Source organism: Pezoporus wallicus, unplaced genomic scaffold (genome assembly GCF_028554395.1).
Source record: "Pezoporus wallicus isolate ANWC-B61680 ecotype Strahan unplaced genomic scaffold, APGP_CSIRO_Pwel_v1 contig_6789, whole genome shotgun sequence".
Lineage (NCBI taxonomy): Eukaryota > Metazoa > Chordata > Aves > Psittaciformes > Psittacidae > Pezoporus > Pezoporus wallicus.
Window position 1 is genome coordinate 717916 of NW_026637361.1, and position 23380 is coordinate 741295.

Genomic DNA, 23380 nt, shown 5'->3' on the forward strand with positions numbered 1-23380 from the left:
GGGCGAGGCCGCCCGGGGCTGGCGGCGGGAGGCGGCGGGGGTCCAGGGCGGCGGGGAACCGCCGGCGCCCGGCGCATGGCGGCGACGGGGAGCATCACCACCCTGCCGGCGCTGCCCGACGACGGGGGCAGTGGCGCCTTTCCCCCCGGGCACTTCAAGGACCCCAAACGGCTTTACTGCAAGAACGGCGGCTTTTTCCTGCGCATCAATCCCGACGGCCGGGTGGACGGCGTCCGGGAGAAGAGCGACCCTCACAGTGAGTGTTCCGCCGGGCCGTCTCGCTCTGCTGACGCATCGGCAACGAGCAGTGCTTAGAAAGCGTGCGCAAACACGCGTATGGTAACATATAAATAAACGTGCCTATGCGCGGGCATACGGTTTGTGCGTATGTACATACAGGCGTGTACCGACGGCGGTGGTTCCAGATCGTGCCGGGCTTCCCGTGGTCGGGTACCACCACATCGACACCGGGTGGATGTCCCTGTGCAAACTCTTTCAACCTGCCGCGGTATAGAGCTTATCAAACACACAGAGGTTTGCTCAGGTGCTTGAAAGTGTCTGAATTGGTTTGCATGGCTCTTAAATGTGTGTAATGGCACTCAGCAGCTTTATGCGTCTCTAATAAGGATGTTAATGGCATAAAGGCAGAAGTTAGTTTATTCCCAGCGTGGGTGGGTCCTCATGAATAGGAGTACTCTTAACGTACAAGTACTTTTAGGAACGGAGGTTTAAATCTGTTAAAGGAAGTCGAGTTTATAACAAAGTACTGTCAAAACACCTTTTGGGCTTAAAACACTGCATGTTGTGTTTGGTGTTTTTTGTTTGTTTGTTTTGGTTTGATTTAAACTTAGTTAGTAGCAGACAAAATACAGATAAAAGAAACCCTAAGGGTTCCAGCAGAAGCAGTTTGTCCCCTAATACCTGATCTTTTGAGTGACAAAGTGGCTCCGAGCTAGGAACACATCCCATGGGTTGAGTGGTTAGTGTGGTCCAAGGGTCTGTGACCCAAGTTGGCCTATGCGGTGCCCGCTCCGCCACAGGCGCTCTCGCAGAGAGAGTGGGGCAGGTTGCTTCTACAAACACAGGTTCTTCCTTCTCCCAAGAGCAGAATTCCTTTTTGCAGGCCTCAGAATACTTTGAAAGTACTCAGCATGGAGTTTTTGTGGATGTAGCAGCAGGCTTTTGAAGTGCTTATGAGCTATTTCCTTCAAAACTGGTACAAGGAGTTGCTGTATCGCTGTCTATCAGGTAGACCAATGAGAGTCCCAGTTTGAGAAAACTTCTTGTTGTACAATGCCTGCACCTCGACCAGGCAGTGGCCTGCCTGCAGGCACTTGGCCTAAAGAGCAGGTGAAATGTCTTACTGTAATTCTTTGTTTTGCTCTGAATGATAGATGCGCAGATGGGACTGAAGTCAGAATATGAGAAGGAAGTGAGAAGACAGACCAAAGGTTCTTAAATATTACTTTCTGCTTTGGATACTTGCCATTTACAAAGAAGCTTTTTCCAAGGATTCCACAGAAATACTGTAACAGATTGTTCCCAAATAACAGTATTGCCAAGTTGGGATTCATTCTGAGGGTGTTTTATTTTGTGACTCTTTGGTAGAAATATTGTAGCTATGATGGGCTGAAGATATATGTGGAACAGTATATTTTGTGGAAGTTTGCATCCTTTATTGGGCCAATGAGTATTCTTAGGAAAAGTTATAGGAAGCTTTCAGACTTAGTCCTAAACATACTGGTTTAAAGGGAAGCATAGTTGATGTTGTGCGAGTAGTAACAAAATACATTGCCAATACAAGGCAGTATATTGTTGCATATGGACTTTACAAATGTTGTGCCTAAAGCAAAGTGTTAATTTACTATATAGGTAAGTGGTTTGGTTTTTACACATACCAGTCAGTTACTGTGCAGGATCACGTCTGTGCTGGAAAGTGTGCAGTAGTATAATCAGCTTGATTTCCCCTTTTGTATTTGGGAATGTGGGAATTCTTACAGGGAATAACTCTTACTAGTTCAGCAAATGTGTCATCTTGCTCCTAGAAGTAGCTATGAAAATATGCTGGAAATTTGCTCCAAAGGGATTGAGGACATACAAGTGTGATGCTGACTCTGGACATTGCCAGGGATATCAGGTTCTTGCCTCATTCTGCACTCTGCTTTTTGCGGTGAAAAATGCTAGTCGTGGTGCATGTTCTGCACTCACCTGACTGGGTCAAGCCACCTTGAGTGGTTTATTGTTGTTGTCTTTTTTCATTATAGAGCTCCCCCATAGTCATCTTCCACCCTTTAGCTTTTTTTTTGAATTATTATTATTATTATATTTCTGCCAGGAAAGCTAGTACTAATTTTATGTTCTTGAACCCATCTAATATGTTTTTCTCTTCCTGTTAAGCCTTATCAGTGCTAGAATTTTTTGAACTGATTTCTTATGTTGCTTTCCCAGTAGGGAATTATGTTTGAAAATCTTTCTGGTGTTGGTGGTACTGCCTCACTCTTTTCCTTTCAAGTTTCTCTGGTTTGCTCTATAGCTTTATTTTTGCTGTAATTTCTTTCCAGCTCTCCATACTGTCTCTGTACTTTATATTCTCTGCCTCCTCAGTATTGTCTGATCCCTAGAATTCTTCCTTTCCTTTGGCACTTTTCTTTCTGAAGCCCCTCTCTTTTTCCTACCCTTTTTCATCTTGAGTGGATTGTGGCAACAGGTAAAGAAAACCCAAGTTATAAATAACTGATTCAGCCTCTGTCCTGTTCTGCAGAGAGTCTGCTGCTGGGGAGTTCCTTGGGCACCCATCAGGTTAGCACTGTCTGGTCATTCCCAGAAAATCCCTGTGTTTTAAAAGAGCAGTTTGTATGGTTGATAGGGCTGGAGGGATTCGCTTCTGGCAAGTGTACCTCGGAGTGCTACTGTGCCTGAGCTGCTCCCTTATCCCCTGCTGTCATGCTCTCCTTTTCCCATTATCAGACAGCTCTTGGTTTGTTGTTTGGGGGTTTGTTTTGGTTCCCCCCCCCCCCCTTCCTTCTTTTTTTTTTTTTTTCCTGGAAGAACTCTTATTTCTGAGAAGTAGAGAAATCAGTGCTTGAAACGTCAGCAAGGCACATTGATATGGTATTACACGGTTCACATCCTTAGCATCTTTGTTGTTAATACGTCATTTGATACGAATCTGCGCGATGCTGAACCCTGACCTGGTGAGTGCTGCTCTGTGGAAGTCCCTGTGAAATCTTGTGGTATGCCTGGCAGGTCACGTTGGCATGGCAGATGGCAATAAATCTGGGACTACGTGAGAAGACTTTAAAAAAGAAATTAACAAAGAAAATACCTCAAATAACTCATGGTGATCTTAATTAAGTAAAAAGTTTTGTAAGATGGTTGTGGGAAAAGAAATATAATGGCTGCAGGGATTTTGGTTTAGAAATCTAATTCAAGGACAGTTAGGAGAGATTCTTGTGGTAGCTGCTATTCTTATGAATTAATTATATAAAGCAGCATTTGATTAGCACATCCTAATTTTTACTTTTCAGAAAGTTGTTATTTTAGAAGGCAAATGACTACCTGCTTATGTTTTAGACCAAAGTCTAATACTGTAAACAGACCTCCATGATCCATTTTCTTTCTTACTCTGCTCCCTTCTGCCTCTAGTATTAGGGGACGGCTTGTTCGAGCTGTGTGGTCTGTTTTATGTCATGGCATCGAGAGTTTTGACTGTTTTACACTCACCCCATTCACCTTGGCTTATTTGTAAATGTGTTGTTAGTGAAATTGGGAATTGAAGTTGGCATTCTGTGTGCTGGAGGGTTGGAATCGTATGATTCACACAGCTATAAACTAGGACAATACGTTTTACATGGTCAGTATTGCCACATCTGATGTGTGTTGTACAGTGACTTCAGTGAAGTGCCCCTTTGGACACACCCTGGGGACTTCTGTTATTTTCTTCCCTTGAAGAGGTATGTTGTGGACAAACAAGGAACAGAAGTTGCTTTCTTAGAGTTTGCTGTTTAAAGCAAAACAAAAAAACCCCACGTCTGTCTTTTTGCCATCGTTGTTGTTGTTGATCAGCAATTTCTGATTTTTGCCCTGGAAAACGTACAGAGAACAGTCTTCTTGGAAAGATTTTTAGAAACTGTCCAGAGGTGTTTGCCTCAAAGAGGTTACAGTGCCAGTGAAGGGGAAAAGCAAGGGAAATGGAAAGGGAGCATTTATCCATATGTTTTAATGAATGTCTCATAGCACAGCTGGTTCCCTTCACAGTTTGCCTGGCTGAGGATCGTTGGCATTTATATATTTCCATAATTTCTCAAGCAGCTTTATTTCATGGTGAGCATAAACCAAGGCGTCCGAGGAATCCCAAGCCTTTCTTGTCCACTCTTTAATGAGGTGACAAGGCTACGTAGTCTGTCACTTGGGAAGGATTCAGCAGCGAGAGCTTTTATCAAGCCTGCAGATGTCTGAAATGTCTTCTTCCTGCTTAGTACCTGACTACTCTTCCACAAGTATCTGAAGAAAATGTAAAATGGGTTAATACTGGTCCAGGAAAATTCCTTCTTAAGAATGTCTCTTTCGTAAGTAGTTGTTAACGTTGTGATTTTTACTTGTATCATACACAACATTTAAATGCTTATGCTGTAAAAGTTTTGAAAAGGCAGTACTGAAGTATATACAGACTTTTAGAACATATAGCTTAGTCAAGAAGATAGAAATCTGATTGCTGTTCCTGCTAATGGAAGAAAACTGCCTGTGATCCTGAGAAAGACAACTTTGAGCAAATGTCAGGAAGTGCTTTATTATGAAGGTTCAGTACCTGGTGCCTATTTTTCTTTTTTTTTAATAGGTGCTTAAGTTACTTAGGACTTGGAAGATTTCTCCTATTTTGGTGTTCTGCGGATGTGCCTGAAAACAGACTATTTTTACATTACTTTTGATCTGTTGCATAGACCTTACTTAACTGGTTTGCCAAATACTAATTTTCTACAACATGGTCAACACACAAATTCCTCCTGGCTATCAGATGTAGCTGGTTTAGGGAATGAGGTAGCAGAGGGCCCCTGTTTAAAAAAAAAGTTGAAAATGTGCTTCCGTTGCATCTTCTGCTTATTTTGTTATAGAAATACTGTTTTGTGTGTGGTCCAGCAGGGTAAATTGATGAAATGAGGGACAGATCACCTGTGTTGGCCGGGCACACTGAGTGGTGCTGTACAGGAGAAGATGCTGTCACATTTGTCATTGTGTCTGCTAATCCTCTTACCCCGATTTTAGTGAGCCTTACCCACCCCAGAGGTGTGTGACCGAGTAGTGGGTACATTCTGAACATGGAGCAAGGCAAATACAAAATGTTTCTGGTGGGCAGTGAACTGTCCTGTCTCTCCCAGCTGTTTTCTGCCCTGTTTGGAAGTGGCGGTTGGGAGAGTGCGGAAGGTTCCCAGGGCACCACCATCCGTAGGTACACTAGAGGGCAGGATTTAGCCCTTAAACCTTCTCACAGGCTTTAGAAATCAGGAACTCTTGTAGATACTTACATACTCCTGTTTACAGAAAAAAGCCCTTGCACAGCCACAGTTGAATGAATAAGGCAAATATGCATAACGTACAGTAGTTTCACAGCATACAGTGAAATTATGGAGAAAGTCACATAAATTTGGATTCTTGAAAAAGCTGTCTTTCTGCCCCCCTTACGTGGGCAGGTTAAAATGTTTGGTTAAAACCTGCAGTGGTGCATGTAAGAGATTTAGTGAAGTCAGAACAAAGGTTCTTAGTTATCATCTTGGTAAAATGGAGCCACAGGTTCCTGAATTGTTCATCAAAAGAATGAGATCAGGTGGCTGATAGTGGGTTTTATTTAGCTAAGAAATGGTTGAAATTTATGCAGTTGGTTCTAAGAAAAAGTTTATCCTGTGGTAGAAATATATTTGAAAGCATTTTACAGAAGGTGAGCCATGTTAGTAATGTTTTTTAAGATAACAATTTCTTTTGACATGATAGATGAAGAGATTAAATTGCAGTTAGTTGAAACCCATGGGTTCTCTTCTGTTTGTTTAAGTGTGTTGGATGTATATTACTAAAGAGTTTTAAAAGTTGATTCAGATTGATCTGCTGTAATAAAAGCAGGTTTGGATTCCAAGAGAGGTGCCAAGTGCACAGACAGTTAAATGGGCAAGAAGAAACATAGCACCTGTTTCAGAAGTAGAATTAACAGTCACAGAATTCAAAAGGTGCTCACAGATAAGCCCCAGAAAAATGTGCTGCTCTTGTGTTTAGTTTCCACAGAATACATACATCTATTGTATTTGTTAAAAGAAAAGGGACCTTCTGGATTTTTGGGCAGAATTCTATTTAATTGCCTTTTAGTTAATCAAAATCTCAACCTGAATCTTAAATTATAATCTTTCCAGTGATGTTTTCTGTAAGCTTTACACAACTCCCCCAAATTACATACATGGCAAGCAGTTTTGAAAAAGAATTATTCAGTGTTTTCATATACTGAAAGTTGCTAACAGTGAAGTGAAACATGTAACAAGAGTTTCTTTGAGAGTTTTTCTCTGAGCTTAATATTTTCTACCTTTTTCTTCCTTTCTTATTTCCCAGGAAAACATTTTATCATGTTTCCTCATTTGTTCAAAGAGGTTGAACTAAATCCATGAATCCATCCATAACTTCTGATGTGAAAGAGAGAAGAGACTGTATTTGTAAGAGATGACTGAAATTTGCGTTTAGATTATTATGGTTTTTAGCAGTTTTAGGAGTGTTGCCTTGGGATCACTGGCCATCTGTTGGCTCAAAATACTTGAGAGGTGATTGATTATACCAAATTGGTTAATAAGCCAAGAAGCAATGCAACTCTTTGACTGTCAGTGCCAGCATGTTAAGTGCAATTATTTAGTAAAAACAAAATGGACTGTATAACCTTAACACAATCCGGTTTTGAAGCAAAGTTTATCCTGAGAATGCTGAAGTTGCTGCTACTGAAAAAAGCCCATACTTGCGTGAAATCTCTGAATTGAGTCTCTATGCCAGCTGCTATTAGAAATGTTTGTGGCATGGCTTTTGAAGCCTGAAAGTTAGCAGTGAGATTGCATTTCAATTCTGATGGAGAATTAATAACCTTTATTTTTATTAGTTTCTGTTTAAGACCGAGCGTTTCAAAATAAAACAACTCATCATCATTTGTCATTTTCAGCAGGGAGTTTTGTGACAATATATGGGTAAATTGAGTTCCTGTCTGCTGCTTCTGCTGCCTCCTGACTTCTCAATAAAAATATTTAAGGAGTGACTCTCTGGGGTACTGGTGGCATTTCAGGATTATTATCTTATGTAGCTTTTTGTTTGCTCAGGGTAGGGCCAGATTTTGACTGCAGTCTGATACAATCGTCTGAGAGTATAAACAAGATGATGTCTACAAAACTGGGTGGAGATTGTCTTGCAGAAACTGTCATGGTGCACTTCTGGTTGAGTTATGCTTTATGAACCTATCACTCATGGCTGACTTTGAGAGCTTGAAACCACATCGCTTGAGTGATTCAAAGGAGAAAGACACTAAGGGTACTAGGGATGGGTGAAATAGGAACTAGACTCCATAGACATTTGCATTGCTCATGTGATGAAGTTATGTTCTTGTGCTGTGGAGCTTGTTAGCTTGCCTCTTACCTTCTGGTGAGACTTCAGCAGATCTTGGAAAACAGCAATCGCTAGCATTCCAGCTGGAATGTGAAAGTTACAGAATTCTGATACTCATGGCTATGAAATACCGCCAGATGATGTGTTTTGTAAAATCAAGGATAGATACCAACTGGGATACAGCTTGAAAATGCTTTCAGTCTCTTCTCTTTCTAATCTCAGGCTGACCTGATGTCCATCTGCAAACTTACTGTGCTTTATGTGTTTTATTAGACATTGTGTTGCCATTCTGTGGTGGTATATTTTTGCCAATAAAGGCAGCATCAGCTACCATCAGCTCAATTGTCACTGCCTGTCTTGTGGTACTACATCCTGAACCACCTCATCTATTAGAAGGCAGGACAAGATACAGTCTTCCTTGATGGATGACTCGAAGAGGATGAACAGAGAGAGTCCGTGTGGTTGTTACCTATGTTACATTTCAGGTTAGAAGAGTCATTTTGGGATCATATGACAATTAGTATTAATACAGTCCCACAACTCTGGGAAGACCAATAATGAGATTGAGGTTTCTGGATGTAGAGGACCACACCTGTAGAGTAGTTTGTGCAATACTCCATGAGGTCCTGTTGATACCTGTGGCTACATAGATGGATACAAAAATAAGAGCACTTTTAGTGTGGAGAAGCAGCTGGTGAGGACCATATAGAGGATGTATGGGCAAAGACCGTCATCTCTGCTTAGAAATCACCTGGGTATCATGCTGCACAGACTCGTTGGGCTGAGTAGTGTCTGGGAAATAGTATATGGATTCGGTGTAATAGGGCAAGTGGGAAGAACAGCTAAATGTGGGCCTGGCGATCCCTCTGAATATGTAAGTACGAAGGATTCATTTTGTGGTTTTACAGATGTTTACAGAGTCACTGTGGATGTTTTGCTGATGGCAATGTAGTTTACTTGGGAAAATAGAGGAAAAGACATACTGTGTTTGTGTCCTTAGAAATGCAGGAATTCCTCATAGCTGAAGAGGTCTACAGAACTGCCCCATGTTGTCAGTTTTAATTTATTTCAGTCCCAACCTTCTGCTTGCTTTAACTGCTTCAAGAAGTGATGTCTTCCAGAGTGTTCAGCCTTTCTGTGCTTGAGGTAGTACCTGTGATTATAAACTGTTACTCTAAACTGTTACTCTTTGACATCGGAAAGCAGAGCAAGGTGCCTCAAAATAAGACTGAATTTCAGTGATAAAGCTCTAGTAGGATGGATCCATGTTGTCTGTGTGATACTATATTAGGAAAAAATGCTGGTAGGAGTGAGAGATGTCTGGCCTGCCTGCTGATTTGATGTGGCATCAGGTAAGGCTGTGATTGCTGTCGCTTGTAGCCGCGGCATGCTTTAGATGCATGTTCTTGCTGTGGAGTCTGGAGTGGTGTGGAGATTTAAACCAGCAAACAGATTTAAACCAGCATAGTTAGTACTAATGGTGGTGTGGCTGAAACAGCAGAAAGCCAGGTAGGTTCTTCCAAGCTGCAGATTGTAAATTCTTGTCTTTGTTGTCAGGAAAGTGCTCATGTCCCTTCTTAGCTTGGTTTCAAGGCATTCAGAATAAGCATTGGGATTTTATTCAAAGAGCTAGAGGTTGGGGAAGTGACTACAGCCTGATCCATCTCTCTGTGGTCTCACAAACCCAAGTTCTTGTCTCCCCAGTACAGGCTGGGTCCTACAGTGTATTCTGTCTGCCTCCTCAGAGTGATCACAGGGAGCTGCAAAAGTGAAAAGTGTTACTCAAATATTTGAAGGAAAGTCTAAGAATGCATAGTGCATTTTATTTTTGGATGTTAGGGGAATTTGGTTTCTTACAAAGAAGAACTCTTAATGCTCAGGTGAGGCTGCATTCAGAAGCAAATCAGAGCCTTTTTGTGAAGACTGATTCACTACTATTCTGGGTCAGCAGTGATTGACAGCTGTTGTCCTTCACTGCAGCTCATGCTGTTCCTCTGTGGATGCATTATTTAAATGTCAGCATAGGGTGGTTACTCAGCTTGATGGAAGGGGATAAAATAGATGTGGGTTGAAGTAAGTCTCTGGGCTGCACGTTCTCTTTGCATTGCTTTTGCATTTAAACAAGGTGGACAGGCACCAGTGAAATACTCTGTGTGTGTGTGTGTGTATGGATTTTGAATTTTTACTATTATTTTTTACTTTTTGCAAAAATATTGATTAAAGATTCAGTGATTAATTAACTTTCTTTGGTACTGGAGATAGAGACAATAAAAAGCCAGCACAATTTCTGTCTCTGAACCTTCTGGCCAGATTAAGAACAATCAGTTTTAAAGGGCAATTTAATTCGTAGGAACTCCTCCTTATCAGCTTGTTATTTCTTCCTACTTCTGTCTTCTCTGCCTTCTCCCTGGCACTCTGCATGCCTGACACAATTTCTCTTTCACCACTGTGCTTTAGACTGTTGAAATCCAATTTGCTGATTCTTCTTGGCATTTCTAAAATCCAGCTTTTCCTTTCCAACAGTGACACTGAGGCTTATAAAGCCTATGGATTGGCAGTTTCTTACCACTGTTCTGGCAACCTTTTCCTTTCATCTCATCAAATCTGTTACTGCCCCGGTATCAGTTACAGCCCTAAAATACGATGTATTACTGAATAGCTGTTGTGTGAGTTGTATGTGAAGAAGGAGCACTAAAAATACATTTTATAAATTTTTACCTTCTCTGTTTTAGGAAGTGATGCTTTTGGGCTCATCTTCGGGTGTCCCTGTTTTCATAAATGTTTATTTTGCTGCAAGTGAAAACCAGGTTGTAGTTACAAAGAGATTAGTGAATGCATGGTGAACATGAAGAGCTGAAATTCTGCAGGGTCTGTATGCATCTTCTGATATTAGTCAATGATGTTACTATGTTGGCTAAACAGTTGCATCAGCTTTGTTTCAGAGGTGAACAACTGGAAGCGTTTATTCTGCAATTTGCTTTAGGGAATACTAAATGGAGTGAAAGCAGTTTAAAGACACATGATGGATTACTTACCCTTGTTAAGAAAAGCCCTTTGGGAAAAGTCCTATGTGTGAACATATATTCGTTGTTTTGATGAGGAAACCCTCAAATTTTGCTCTGAATCAAGAACTGAGGATAAAGGTATTGGGAACTTGGAGATCAGGCTTTATTACCTGCATCCAGTAATGAATGAAGCTCTTCTCTGATAAAGTCAATAATTTTTTCTGCTTTTTTTTTTCCCTCTTGCCTGTAAATGATTCAGTCAGCTTGTCTGCAGTGACAAGGAGATTGTAAACAGTGTGGCAGCTAGGAATTGAGAAGAATTTTATATGATGGTGCACTTGCAGTTTCTGGCATTTGAAGTCCTTGTGTAATGCCAAGCAATCACCGTTTACTTACTCAGCAGCACAAAATAACCCAAGTTGTGTTTTGTAAGCAGAATATGGAAACTCTAGTGCTTTTAAATGTTAAAGGACCTGATGAAGTTTGATCAACAGGTTTATGCATGCTGTGTGAAATGGAGAAATGTAATTGTGTTTTACACTTAGACAAATGGGCAAGGAGCACTAAGCCAGACTGTTGCCAGAGATGTTGTATGTCATCTTACTCTGAAATTGATCTTCTGCAGGATGACTTTACTGTCCTTTAAATGAAATTTCTAGGGAGCATTTGAGAATGGTGTGTATTTGGTCATCAGTGTTTCCTGGGGAGGATTCCCAGTCTGATGGGTATGTGTTAGCTGATGGTGGAGATTTGTAGGAATTAAGGTCAAGATATAAATGAGAACAGATGGAGAACCTGAATAGGGAAAAAAAAAATATTGTATTAGGTATTTGTACTTCTTAAAATGATGAGAACCTCTAAAAATGTTTAAATGTCCATGTTAATGTGGTAGACGAGGTTAGTGGGTTGATATTTAAACAGTTAGATAAGTTATTATTCTGGATTTACTTTTAAGTGTAACCGGAACTGTCTGAAGTGTTCCTCTTTCCAAAGTGTGTATTTTTGTTGTAGATGTTTACATTTTAAAGACCTTAAGTCTGTCTGTGAGTGGTTTTATGCCTCTGGCTGGCAAAAAGGAAAAAGATACACTTACAATGTTGTCACGCAAAAGCAAAGAACTGTGCCTTTGTACGGGAGTGTGACTCATTATTTCTCAGTGTGACACTTCATTTGCTTGATTGTTTTTGTTGCTATTCTGTGGTTTTTGCTTATTTAAAGACCACCTCTCCTGCTGAGGTTTGCTTGCCGGTTTTCATATCTATTTCTCCTTTCTCTCCACATGTTCCGGGTTTTAGGAGTACTTCAACTGCGGCGATGGCACAGTTGCTTTACGATGAGTGTATGGAAGAGAGCAGAGCTGTTTTCTGTTTGCTGTCTCAAGACTGGGGTTGCCTCATATGTCAGTGCAAAGCTTATCAGTTAGCAGAAGATGTTCGTATGCTTAATATGTCTTTGAGAAAAGTGTCAGAGACTAGATGTGGGAGAGGGCGAGCCAAAGATATTTCCAGTTCCTTGAGATAAGTTACAGTAGGCATCACCAGCTCACAGGCGGGGTTTGGATCTGGCCCAGCAGGCAGCTTTGGCTCTGAAAATGCCAAAATGGGGTATTAATTTCTGTGTGTGTATGTACATGCATGTGTACCTTTGATGAGCCAGCCCTTGGGTTTGGGAGGGTTTATTGTGTTAGGTGTGGAGAAAGCACACTCAACTGTGTGTCTTGCTTGGACACCTGGCTGGGAATAGACATTGCCTCCAAGCATGAAGGAGTCAGCCAGCATCAGCCCTGGAGTACGTGGGAGTGGGAATTTGGTCGTAGGGTGTTGCATTTAGCAAAGCATTGTTGATTCTTATTTTCCCTCCCTTTTTTGTGAACTTCCCTGCATTTCTGATATTTATTCACTCCAGAGGCAGTCCACCTCTGTATCAGTAGGACTGCAAATGGTTCCTATTTTGTTTTTTTTTCTGTGGACATGGAGGTGCAGGAGTAAAGTAAGAGTGATAGGGAGCTGGGGCAACAGCTTCACCACAGTGTCATTTGGGGGCCCCATGGAAGGATTTTCCTTACAGGGCCTCTGCAAATATGTTGGAAATGGGCCCTGAGCCTTTGGCTGGGGTTTAGCTTTTCCACAGCAGAGACTGCAGTAACACTAGTCATTGATCCAGAGACGTGCAGCCTGGGATTTTTCAGGGGGTACATAAACTCTCCCTTCTTGTAAACTGAGTTAGAGGTGTTTTGCTAATGACCTTTTTTAGTTCAAATGCAGTGTCCGTATGTTACTGAAAATGTGTTGAAATACCATCAGATTCCTCTGCCCTTTTCAGGGTCTGTGAGCTGCTCTGTTAGTTGTAGGGTCTGGGTATGTATTTGCTGTTGAGAAGTTCGCAGACTCAAAAAAATCTCTTGAAGCCTTGGCTGATCAGTGTTTTTGAGCCCGGAGTCCTGTTGGTAAAATGTTGTCTTTAATGTCATATTCTTGCAGAAAGTCCATAGTGAAGTTAGAGTTATGGGAAGAGCTTCTCTTTCTTGCTGTTTGAAGCAGGCTGTTTAAGTGAGAGGCAGAACAACAAAGAGCTGTGTGTGAAGATTATAGGTGGTGTAGTGATGCTGGCATTTTGTCTTGGGGTATTTGGAGTGGTATGTGGTGTCCTGCAGGGGAGAGTGTAGGTACTGAAAGGGGATATCCAGGTTATGTGATGCTACCCAGGGAGCAGCATTTTGTTGTGGTGCGAAAACTCTGCAGAGCATGAAAGCAGCCTCTGCATGTGTGTGGGGCACTGTTGTTATGCCTTACATGTGTGACAGCAGGAAATATGGGTTAACCCTTGTGAGCTTTGATATAGCATGTGCATTTGGTGGTAGCGAACAGCAGGATTTTCCATGTGAAGCTATGGAGCCCCTTGAGCAGGAGCCTGGACTAAGTAGGGGCTGAATTCTGACCTGAATTTTGTGTGATTCTGACCGTGGCTGGTTACTCATGGTTTTAGTGCACTGAAGACTGTTCATATGGATCTTTAATAAGTAGATTATAGTGGAAGTATAGCATAGGCTTTAATCATACCTTTATTTACTGTGTAGGTGTATCCAAAGCCAGGATCTGAGGGTTGGCTTTTGTTTTAGGTTTTCTGTGATGTAGTGGTTAGATTTCCAATTTCCTTGTGGAGAAGTAGGAAAATGAGGATTTTATGAATCCATTTGGCTAATACATCTCAAATTCCACCTACTTAAGGCGCAGGAATTTGCCTCATTCTCCTGCACCCTTGTGCCTTATCCTCCCTTGTCTAAGCTCCTGTTCTCTCTTTATCTCTCTGTTTTGTTGTTTTTTAACTAATGAGTTTCTGTCCCTTTCCTTCCCCACTATGACCTTTGCTTTCCCTCTTCCTTAGTGACAGTGTGGCATACTCTTGCTCCAGAACATCTTAGCCAATGCAGCTGCTATATGAGTAAATTGCACATGGCTTCACGCACACTGATTGCCCCAGGCAAAGGGCTTGGGAAGCTGGGGCTGGCAGCAGCACTCCTGCAGCTGTCCAACTGGGAGTGTGCGAGAAAGGTAGTACTCAGCAATGAGTAGCTTCCAAGATGTGCAGTTCTCTTTTCCTAAAGTAGTAAGTTGCTAGATTTTGCCAAGATCTTCTAAATAAACCAGTTTTAAAGGAGGTCTTTGGCCAAACCCTTTATGATACAGGGCAATGAAACCATCTGGGACCATTTAAGTAAGTGCAGTTTTATTTGGTCTGGGCCATTGTCAGCTTTGTTGGGTTGGTAGAACTGTAAATGGACTTTAGAATCTTCACTGTGCATGTGATTTTCAGTTCTAGGGCTCAGGGTAATAAAAGAACTTTTGGAAAATGTAGATGTTTTCAGTGTTCTCCACATTTGCTAACATCTTTTCTGTGTTGTGCTACTTGTCCATAGAATTCTTTTCTCCACTGGTGTATGCAAAACTGTGTTGAAAATACTTTTTTGAGCTCTTTTGAGAAAGGACAGGGAAGATCCAATTTGTAACAGAAATTTGAAACCTTGCCAACCACAATGCTCTTTAATACTTGTCAACTTCCATATTCTCAGAAAAGTGTCTCTAAATAGTGAAATATGTGCCCATTTGTAACTCTCTGTAAAATATCCTGGTTGGTTTAACCTCCAACTTGTAGATCTGTCCTGACCATACACCCTGTGAAAGAGGGATAGTCATGTATGTGTAACTATAATTTTACATCCACAGTCTACTAGTGAGATAAGTGCTTGAGGAAATCCATGCTTATAGAGCTCTTCTGGCTGCAGGGGAGGAACACATCAGTGTGGGCAGAGTTTTGCCTGCATTTAACATGTCACAGGATGAGGACCTGATCTAAAAATACCCAACCAACCAAAAATCCAAACCCAGAACTGCTGAACCTGTTTAAGGTATACATTAGGGAGTGGCATTGAAGAAGTCTGATCTTCTGTAAGTTGTCTTACAACAGAAAGGAAAACTACTGTTTAGTCATTCTGACTTTCAGATGCTGGTAAGAATCTCTCTGCCACAGCATCACTGTTGGAAAGAGTGCACCTGCAGATTTCCTGTGTTAGTAGAAAAGAAACTGGCAAAAAAACCCAGGTTCATCTTGTATGATCATTTGTGTGTGCATACAGAACAGCTGTCTTTTCTAGGAGAGGCTGAGTGTACAGGGAGGTAGGGAAGACTGCCAGGCATTTTCATGAGTGTTGCAGTGTGGTTCAACATCTTTTAATGCCACAAATTGCACTGGTTTTGGTGGAAATTCAGGATAGGTTGTAGCTCGTATTTTTCTACATCAGTGAATACATATTCTTAATGTAGCTTCCACGTAGTGTGAAGAACAAATATTCATTCCACCCCATCCTTTTTTGTACTACTGGAAGGCATTAGATTCACTCAAGCTACATCCAATGTGAGGTATTTTCCTAGTTAGTGACCATCTCCTTAGGTAAATGTAGCTGTTTGGATAATCTGCCATATAAAAATGTAGCTGGTGTTATACGCAAGAACACATGTGACTGTGAAATAAAATCTGGAAATTCTGAGTGTTAGATTACCCCTACAGCTTTAGAAGGCTGTAAATATATATATGTGTGTGTGTTTGTGTATATGTATACACAGACATATGTAAACGGTCTTTAATGATAGCTTTAACAATATTAGACAACTAGGTGCTCCTCCATGTCCTGTCAAAAATGAATGTGGTGAAAATTTTCACAGGATTTATTTTGGCTCAGCTATGGTTCACTGATCTCGCTGTGAAAAAGCATTGACAAGCCATTGATGTTCTCTGTTTTGACTGTTAGGTTGAGATGCAGAGGTTGCCATGCATCCTGGTGGATCAGGGAGCTCGCAGCTTGGCTGCTGTAAAATGCAGAATTCCCATGTTCTGGAAATAGTATGCACCACCTTCACCAGCTGAAGACAGTATTCAGACCCATCTGCCTGTAGAAAGCATTTTGCAGTTCAAAGGGATGACAGACAGCTTGTGATTTTTTTTTTTTTTTTTTTTTTTAATTTTCGTATGGGAATCCTTTTATAATACTTGTGGAAAACTGCGTAACAGAATGACTGAGGGGAAAAATCCTGACAAAACCAAACAACCCATCTCTGGGCCCGTAATGAAAATCTCTGCTTTGTATATTTGCATGCTCTTCCTGTGCTGAAAACTGCAGTTCTACTATCTTCCCTGTGGGGTAGTGGTACTCTGTTGTGTGGGTGAGCTCACTAAGAAGGACCGTGGCACAGATAGTAGGACTTTACTCCTGTGTTTATTATGGCATAGAAGAGTTGGAAAGCATGGTTCCAAGGAGAAGAGTGTGATGGGATCACCTGATGCCATGGGCAAAGTGAGCAAGGAGAGATTTGTTCATGGTATATTGTCAGATCCTGTATATCTTTTCCCTATAATGGGAACATTTATAGGTGTTTCTTGCTTTTGAGTGAGGTAACTTTGAAACAGTCACCTTCTGGTTAAAAATTTGTTTAATGCCTTCTGTACTGCAGGCTATAAATACATACTGATTAATTTTAATTTTGGGTTGAGAATTTTGTCTTTATGCGTTTGTTCTCTTTCCTGTTATGATGCCACATTTGGTTTTTCATCTTTAACTGCACGGCTTGTACAGTGGCTGCTTCTGGGCTTGGTATCTTTTCTTCTGGGAAAACCTTCACCGCAGTACTATGGACCATGGTGTTGTGTCCATGAAGTACATTCTGTTAACAGATTCATTTGTTCAGTAGAAGGTTTGTGGTTGTGCTCAATACAGGAACAAGGAAATGGCTCAAATGAGAGTTTTATTTAGGATACTTTAATAATTTTATCTTACAGTGTTAGAGGTTTATGTCAGGGGAATGTTTTAAATCCATCTCCTGAATTACAGTTCAGTGCCTTAACTTTATTCCATTCATGTTTTCTAAGCATTTTTGTATCTTTCAAATGTACAGCTTTATCCTTCTTCATCAGAGTTTCCACCCTGGCATGAAGAAAAACTTTTATGTCTTCTACTTCATTTCTTCTTACTTAGCAGAAAAAGGGAAGGTGATCATACCTTGGCTTATTATGAAGAGATACAAAAGAGAGTCTTAATAGCAGTAGAAAATTTACAGTTTTTAGTTGTCAGTGCATAAAGGTAGTGTAGGTTATAATTGGGCTAGGGTGTTTTCTTGTTTCATTAATTTGTGAGGACTTAGCCTCAAAGTGTATGCTTGGTGTACTGAGATCTCTGCTGTCGCAAAACCAGCAGGCATTGACCACAGCCTTACGCTTAGTGTTCATCAGATGTTAAAGGGCAGGCTGTGAATGTGAATTTACTGCTGCTCTGGAGTGGGGTCCTCCCAAAGGGCTGCCAGAATAACTCGGAAAATGGGACCTTTTGGCTCTCAGTTAATTACCTGTTTCACAACAATCTGTGCTACTGTTTTGGATTAAAAACTTCTTAATTAGTTTACTTCCATGGATCTGGTTTTGAGGTTCAGTTATGCTGAAAATAAGTACTATGAGTAGATCTGAAATGATGGCCTGTGTCTGAACTAAAGGCTCTCCTAAAGGCTGCAAAAGACATGGATACAGTGTCGAGTGTTAGGTTTCTCTTGTGGCCGACTGTACAAGTTGCAATGAGAAAACCCCTAAAACTGTTGCTTCTGGTGATGACTACGTGGTAAAAATATGTTTGATTAGTAAGGCTGCGTTGTACCTTGGCGTCTTCATCAACATAGTGCTGTGGCAAATGGCATTAATAAAGCCGTAAAGTAACACTGAAACCAGAAAACCTTACACAGATATTCTGTCTCTGCTTATTGAGTAGGAAAAGAAAATCAGTGAATTTGCTTTGGGGGCTTTCAGTGTGGCAGTGATCTTGAAACTGCAGGAAAATGTCTTCTCCCTTTTATTTTTAAAGAGTAACACTTTTCACGCATTTCTCCAAACTACACAAATATTTTTACAGGCTTTAAAAGCATTTACTAAAAGTCTGTTTTTACAGAATCTGAACAACTGGCCCAGTATGATGCCATAGGAGTTGGTTGTGCTTTTTTTTTTTTTTTTGTTAGGAGAAAGTCAAGAAGCTTTCATAGGTCCATACTGCAGTAATTCATATTACTTTCCTGCTATTTCATGCAGGTGTTCCTAGTTAAGAGTGCAGTGAACACTGTATGCTTGGGCACATCTTGAAAGTCCTTTTCCCCCAGGCATTGCCCAGAGCACTTCCCCACATTCCTGCTTCCCCAGAGGGTTAGAAGTTGCACTGGAGTTTTTTGAAGCTGTTCACAAGTCTGATTTTGGCTTAATAAATTGGGAGGGCTCTATTTTGGGTACATGGTTCTGGGGTGAAGTTAAACATTTCACCTAACTTTTTATGACTACAGAGGTTTCTGTGTTCCTTGGAAACCTGGAGTTATTAGTGAATTATGAGAGGTTGTTTTCTTTTTTCTTTTTTTTTATTTGTCTGAAATGGCAACAGACACATAATTCGTAAGAAAACATTTTATCTTCTTTAAAGTGCAGCATTTCTATTAGTATGGCTTCAGTTGTGTATACTAATTAGTGGATTTATGAGCAGCTCTTACTGATGTCTGTATCTAGGGAAAAATCAGATGAAATAATGCTTAAAAGAGGGCTTGCAACAATTATTCTGAGGGTTTAATGTTCCTCGTATTCTTATTGTTGGAGTTTCTTCAGTCCTGTCTTTAGGAGCAATGAAAGTAAATTAAGAAAGCTTTCATTTGTATTGCAAAAGTCTATTCTTCCCCACAACAAAAAGACAAATACACAGCAAACTTCCTCTGAATCTCAAGAGATGCTCCTGCTCCATGATTTATGGTCGCTTCAGGTGTTTATTGTGGTGGCTTAAAAGGTCAAGTTTTTAGACTGCATCATTAAACAGAAAAAACCTATATACTTCACAGAAGCAGGTGGCTAGTAAAGCCCATGTCTCAGTATTGCCCATCAGCCCTTCCCCACCAAGGAGTGATACCAGTCTTGCTGTTTTTTGTGAACCCTTCAAACAAAGAAATGGACAAACACAGACTGATGCCAGTCAATGGCCAAATCCTTTTGAGTGCAGGACAGCTGTCGGTTCCTCTAGCTGGGCTTTCACAATGGTCAGATCTCTGTAAAGTGTGTTCAAATAGAAAGTGTTTTGAACTAATTCTCAAGATAATTTCTGGGATGCAAGCTGAAGGAAGGAGAAGTTCAGTCTGGCTGTTTTTTGGAAACACCAATAGTCTCGCACCAGATGAGTTGTGTCCCTCGTTTGGACACCTGATGACCACATAACCAGTACCAGGTTGCGACATCTTGCATGTTCATTCCTTAGCTCATGCAGTTCTTCGGCAAAAGGCTTTTATGTCTGTATACATTCTAAGGAGGTGAGACGCTGTTTCTCAACTGCTCTACATTTTTGATGCCTGTGTTGCAATGATCTTGCTTCCTGTTACAGCTGTAGAGTTGCTCTTAAAAATTCCTGTTTAATAGAACTCTGGATATGAATCACGGTGTTGCACAAAAAAAGAGTACTCATGTGGGTTGCTTCTCCCTGCTCTGAGAGCTTTGCAGATGCAGATTTCACTGGAGGCCTCCCACATTAGAGGAAAACCGAAGGCTTTGGGGAATAAAATTTCTTGTGTTCTGCTGTTACTGAAATGGTTGTGTTTGATATCAGATTGAATTGTACTGCTTGTGCAAGTGGGCTCAGGGGGATGGAGCTGCAGGGAATGGGCCTGTATTTTCTGTGATGGAGGAGGAAGCTTCAGGCAGTCCAAAGAGCTCATATGAGCTGCTGTAATGGCCTTTTCCCTTTTTAAAGTCACATTTTATATAATCAAAGATAGGTTTTCAGAGGGAGATATTCTAAATTCCATTGGAGTAAAACAAGATCTTCTGTGAGGTTTAGGACAACACATACTTTGGTTACTTTTCCTTCTCTGCTTCTCCAGAAAAATAGCAGTTCTACCGCAGTGTTTAGATTTCTTTTGAGCCACAGACAGCTAAGTCATGTAGAGAGCAGAGGTATCTGGTGGATTTTTCTATGGCATTTGGTGTAGTCTTTATATTGTAGTATTCCCCATCCCCATCCTGTAGTATTAGTTAATGGATGAAAAACCTGAACTTTGTGGTACAGCATCACATGTATGCCTGTTAAGGTGAGACAGAAATGCAGTATAGATGCAACTTCCTAGCTCTACTGTTGTAACCACTTAAAGGCTTCATTCATTTGTTGTTTTGAATGCAACCATGTGAGCAATCAGGGAAGAAAAAATAAGGTAAAAAACAAATAGCTCTTCTGGATTTAGGTGGAGGCCACTTTGGGCTTGTATCTGTAGCTTGAAACAAGCCACAGGAAAAGGGAAAGCACTTGTGTGTTAATCTGAACTATTGCATGTGATTTGTGGCTAGAAAAATAGGTTTAGGCTTTGTGTTAATTCAAAAGCAGTAGTTGAAAGCTACGTGAGATGATATTACAGATTTTCAAAAAACTATGACTGGTCATTTTTTTTGAAAGTAATTGATTCAAATAAACCTACTTCTCATGTTCCTAACACTATTGTTTTTCAGTGGTGTTTGTATAACACCATTTTCTTGCGTCTTTGCTGTTCTCATCGACTTCTGCAATTGTTTCTGTTGGTTTATTCTAACCCATTGTTGGATGTATAATTGGCACTTTGCTGTTGAGCATTTAGTGAGTGATATGGTCCTGAATGGCCTTGATCACAGTCCAGGCTTGAGCCTCACCGAGGATCTAGCCCTGTAAAGCTGTGTGCACTCTGTGTCTGATACTGTTCTGTAAACATTAAGAAATATCTGCAAGAAAATTGCCATGAAAAATCTCCATTTCTGTGAGCAGTTGCCGGTGCCACACGTGGTCCTTGGAGGAATTATATGGGTTCTTCAGTTGCTCTGATGTGAAGATGGAAGAATATTGTTGTCAATTTGACAATAGGTACTTACTTTGTCATAAGCATTTTCTGTGATAAAAAATGCAATCAGAAAGTTTACTACTTTTGCTGCAAGCTGAAGCTCAGTCTTTCTTTGCGTGCAGGTTGGAAGCCATAGGCTTCACTGTCAAATGCTGAAATATAACAATGGCTGAGAAATTTTACTTTTGTCTTTTTTTTTTTTTTCTCACAGTCAAACTACAACTTCAGGCAGAAGAACGAGGAGTGGTGTCAATCAAAGGCGTAAGCGCAAATCGTTTTCTGGCTATGAAGGAGGATGGCAGATTGCTGGCCTTGGTAAGCAGCGGCGTTTTAATGTTTATCTCTCGGTGTGTCTTACCTGTACTGGTGGGTTCTCTCCTCACTCTGTGTTAAGTAACCTCTCCTCCAGCAGGACTTACTCAGCTTCTCTGTGTGTGATTTATTTGTGCAACTTTTGTCTATTAGCTGGTCTATGAACTATGAGAAGATGGGAAATGTCTGCCCTCATTTAGCAGCTGCAAATTCATTTGGAATGGCCTCTCTGGGAGAGAAAAAGCATAGCGATCACGTATAGATGGGAATTACAAGAACAAATGAAAAATAAAGTGTCCCTCCCCTCCACCCCGAGGAATTTTTTCCTTTCAGTTTCTCATAAAGTGGTTGTAAACACCCTTTCAAAGTAGAAAGTAAAGCCATTAAAAAAAAAAATAATTGTTTATGTTTCTGATAGTAATCTGTGCGTATTGTTTTCCCATTTTCTTCTTTTTATATAATCAAGTTTTTTTGTCATGTGTACTTCCAAACTAGAAAACTGGGAAGCAAAAAAAATTGAAAATGACAAGTTATGATAAAATATGATGTTAATATGATAAATGCTAATGATGATAAAATATATATATAAATGTAGATAAACTAGTCTTTAAAGAGACGAGTTTCATTTAAACTGTGTATTTTATTGGTATCAGCTTAATTTTTAACTGTGTTTTAATGTCAATATTTTTCGCAGACTCTGAAAGTTATTACAGTTGCCTAGAGCTAGATTATAAATTTGGAAGTCCCAAGAGTTGCAGGTTAGGTTCATTTTGCTGATGAGACATAGACACTGTAAATCTCTTATTCATATTTCTAACCTTCAATGAAGACAAACTTCTAGAACTACTAGAGCAGCAGTTTGTAATAATCCCAATGCTTTGGTATCCTGAGCGCAGCTCTGCTCAGCTCCTGTGCAAGTCACCACTGGTAACCAGGGTTCATAATAATGTGTATTCCTAACCCAGCTGAACTGCAGCTAATGCAGGACCCATGCTGAGGGCTGCAGGAATGACTTGCAGTTCCCCATGGTTCTGCTGAAGAGAAATCAGTCTGAGGGCAAACAAAACACTTGAGCAGTTTTACATGAGCAGGGATCCTGGCTCCTGGAGGCCTGTTTTGTTTATGCCTATGCATACAGTTAAAAAACCTGTTTCAAGTTACAGCATTATTTACTTCGATATTGTGTGACAGCTCAGTTGAAGAAAATGTTAGGAGTCCTTCACTGTGCTATTCTAGAATTAAGGATAATTGGGAATTTCCTGTGGTGCTGGTGTGGTGGCATTCAGCTTCCCGTTCAAATTGCCCTCCTTACCCTGAGCAACAGTGAATGGTCAAAACAGGGTGTTTAGCGCAGTTTGTAAAGTTATAAACACCAGGGGGTGTTTATATTTGGGATATCCAACCTACTGTTTTATGGTGGTTTCTGTTTGTAGAACATGCTGCCCTTGTACTACTTCCTACAGCTCTTCATTTTTGCTTTTTATAGGTGAAAACTCTCTAAAGATTCTGTTCTTCAGCCAGCCTAATAATACTTCTGCAATTTCATGATCATTTTCTGCAGCACAGGCAATGTTTTTTCCATCAGGATTTCTGTACTGTGACTCCCAACAGTGTGTGGCCAATTGTGCCTCAATTGTTCTGTTCCTATAAACGCATTCATGGAACTATTGCTAATTGCCAGCATTCCATTTTCAGTTTGAGCAGTGTTGTGTTTCAGTGGGAACTCTGAAAGAGCATACGATGGAAATCTTTGTGGTGAAGTGGTGTCGTCAGTGCACTTGAATTCGTATCTGCTGAAAACTTCAGTTATTTCTTTCAAAACATTGTGGAACTTTGATTCCTTATCACTATTCTGCCCTTTTTCCCATCTGTTTTTTTTTCTTCTTTTTTATTACTTTTCAGTGTTGAGGATTAATTTTCTTAGTGTCCTTCATTTGTAAATATATCAACATTTTCAAAATTCCCTCTGCAAATTATTATTCAGTCCTGTTTTTCATCTAGTCATTTGTTGAGACCTGTCCTTATGGCTTG

General features: G+C 40.6%; 1 protein-coding gene across 1 annotated transcript in view; it reads left to right on the forward strand.

Annotated features, from left to right (window-relative positions):
- The window catches only part of FGF2 (fibroblast growth factor 2), a 29467-nt gene continuing 6087 nt past the window's right edge, over positions 1–23380 (forward strand). Inside the window, exons 1-2 of the mRNA XM_057405181.1 lie at positions 1–256; positions 21249–21352. Of these exons, the coding sequence (XP_057261164.1) occupies positions 76–256; positions 21249–21352 (285 nt within the window). The 5' untranslated portion in view covers positions 1–75. The remainder of the gene's footprint in view (positions 257–21248; positions 21353–23380) is intronic.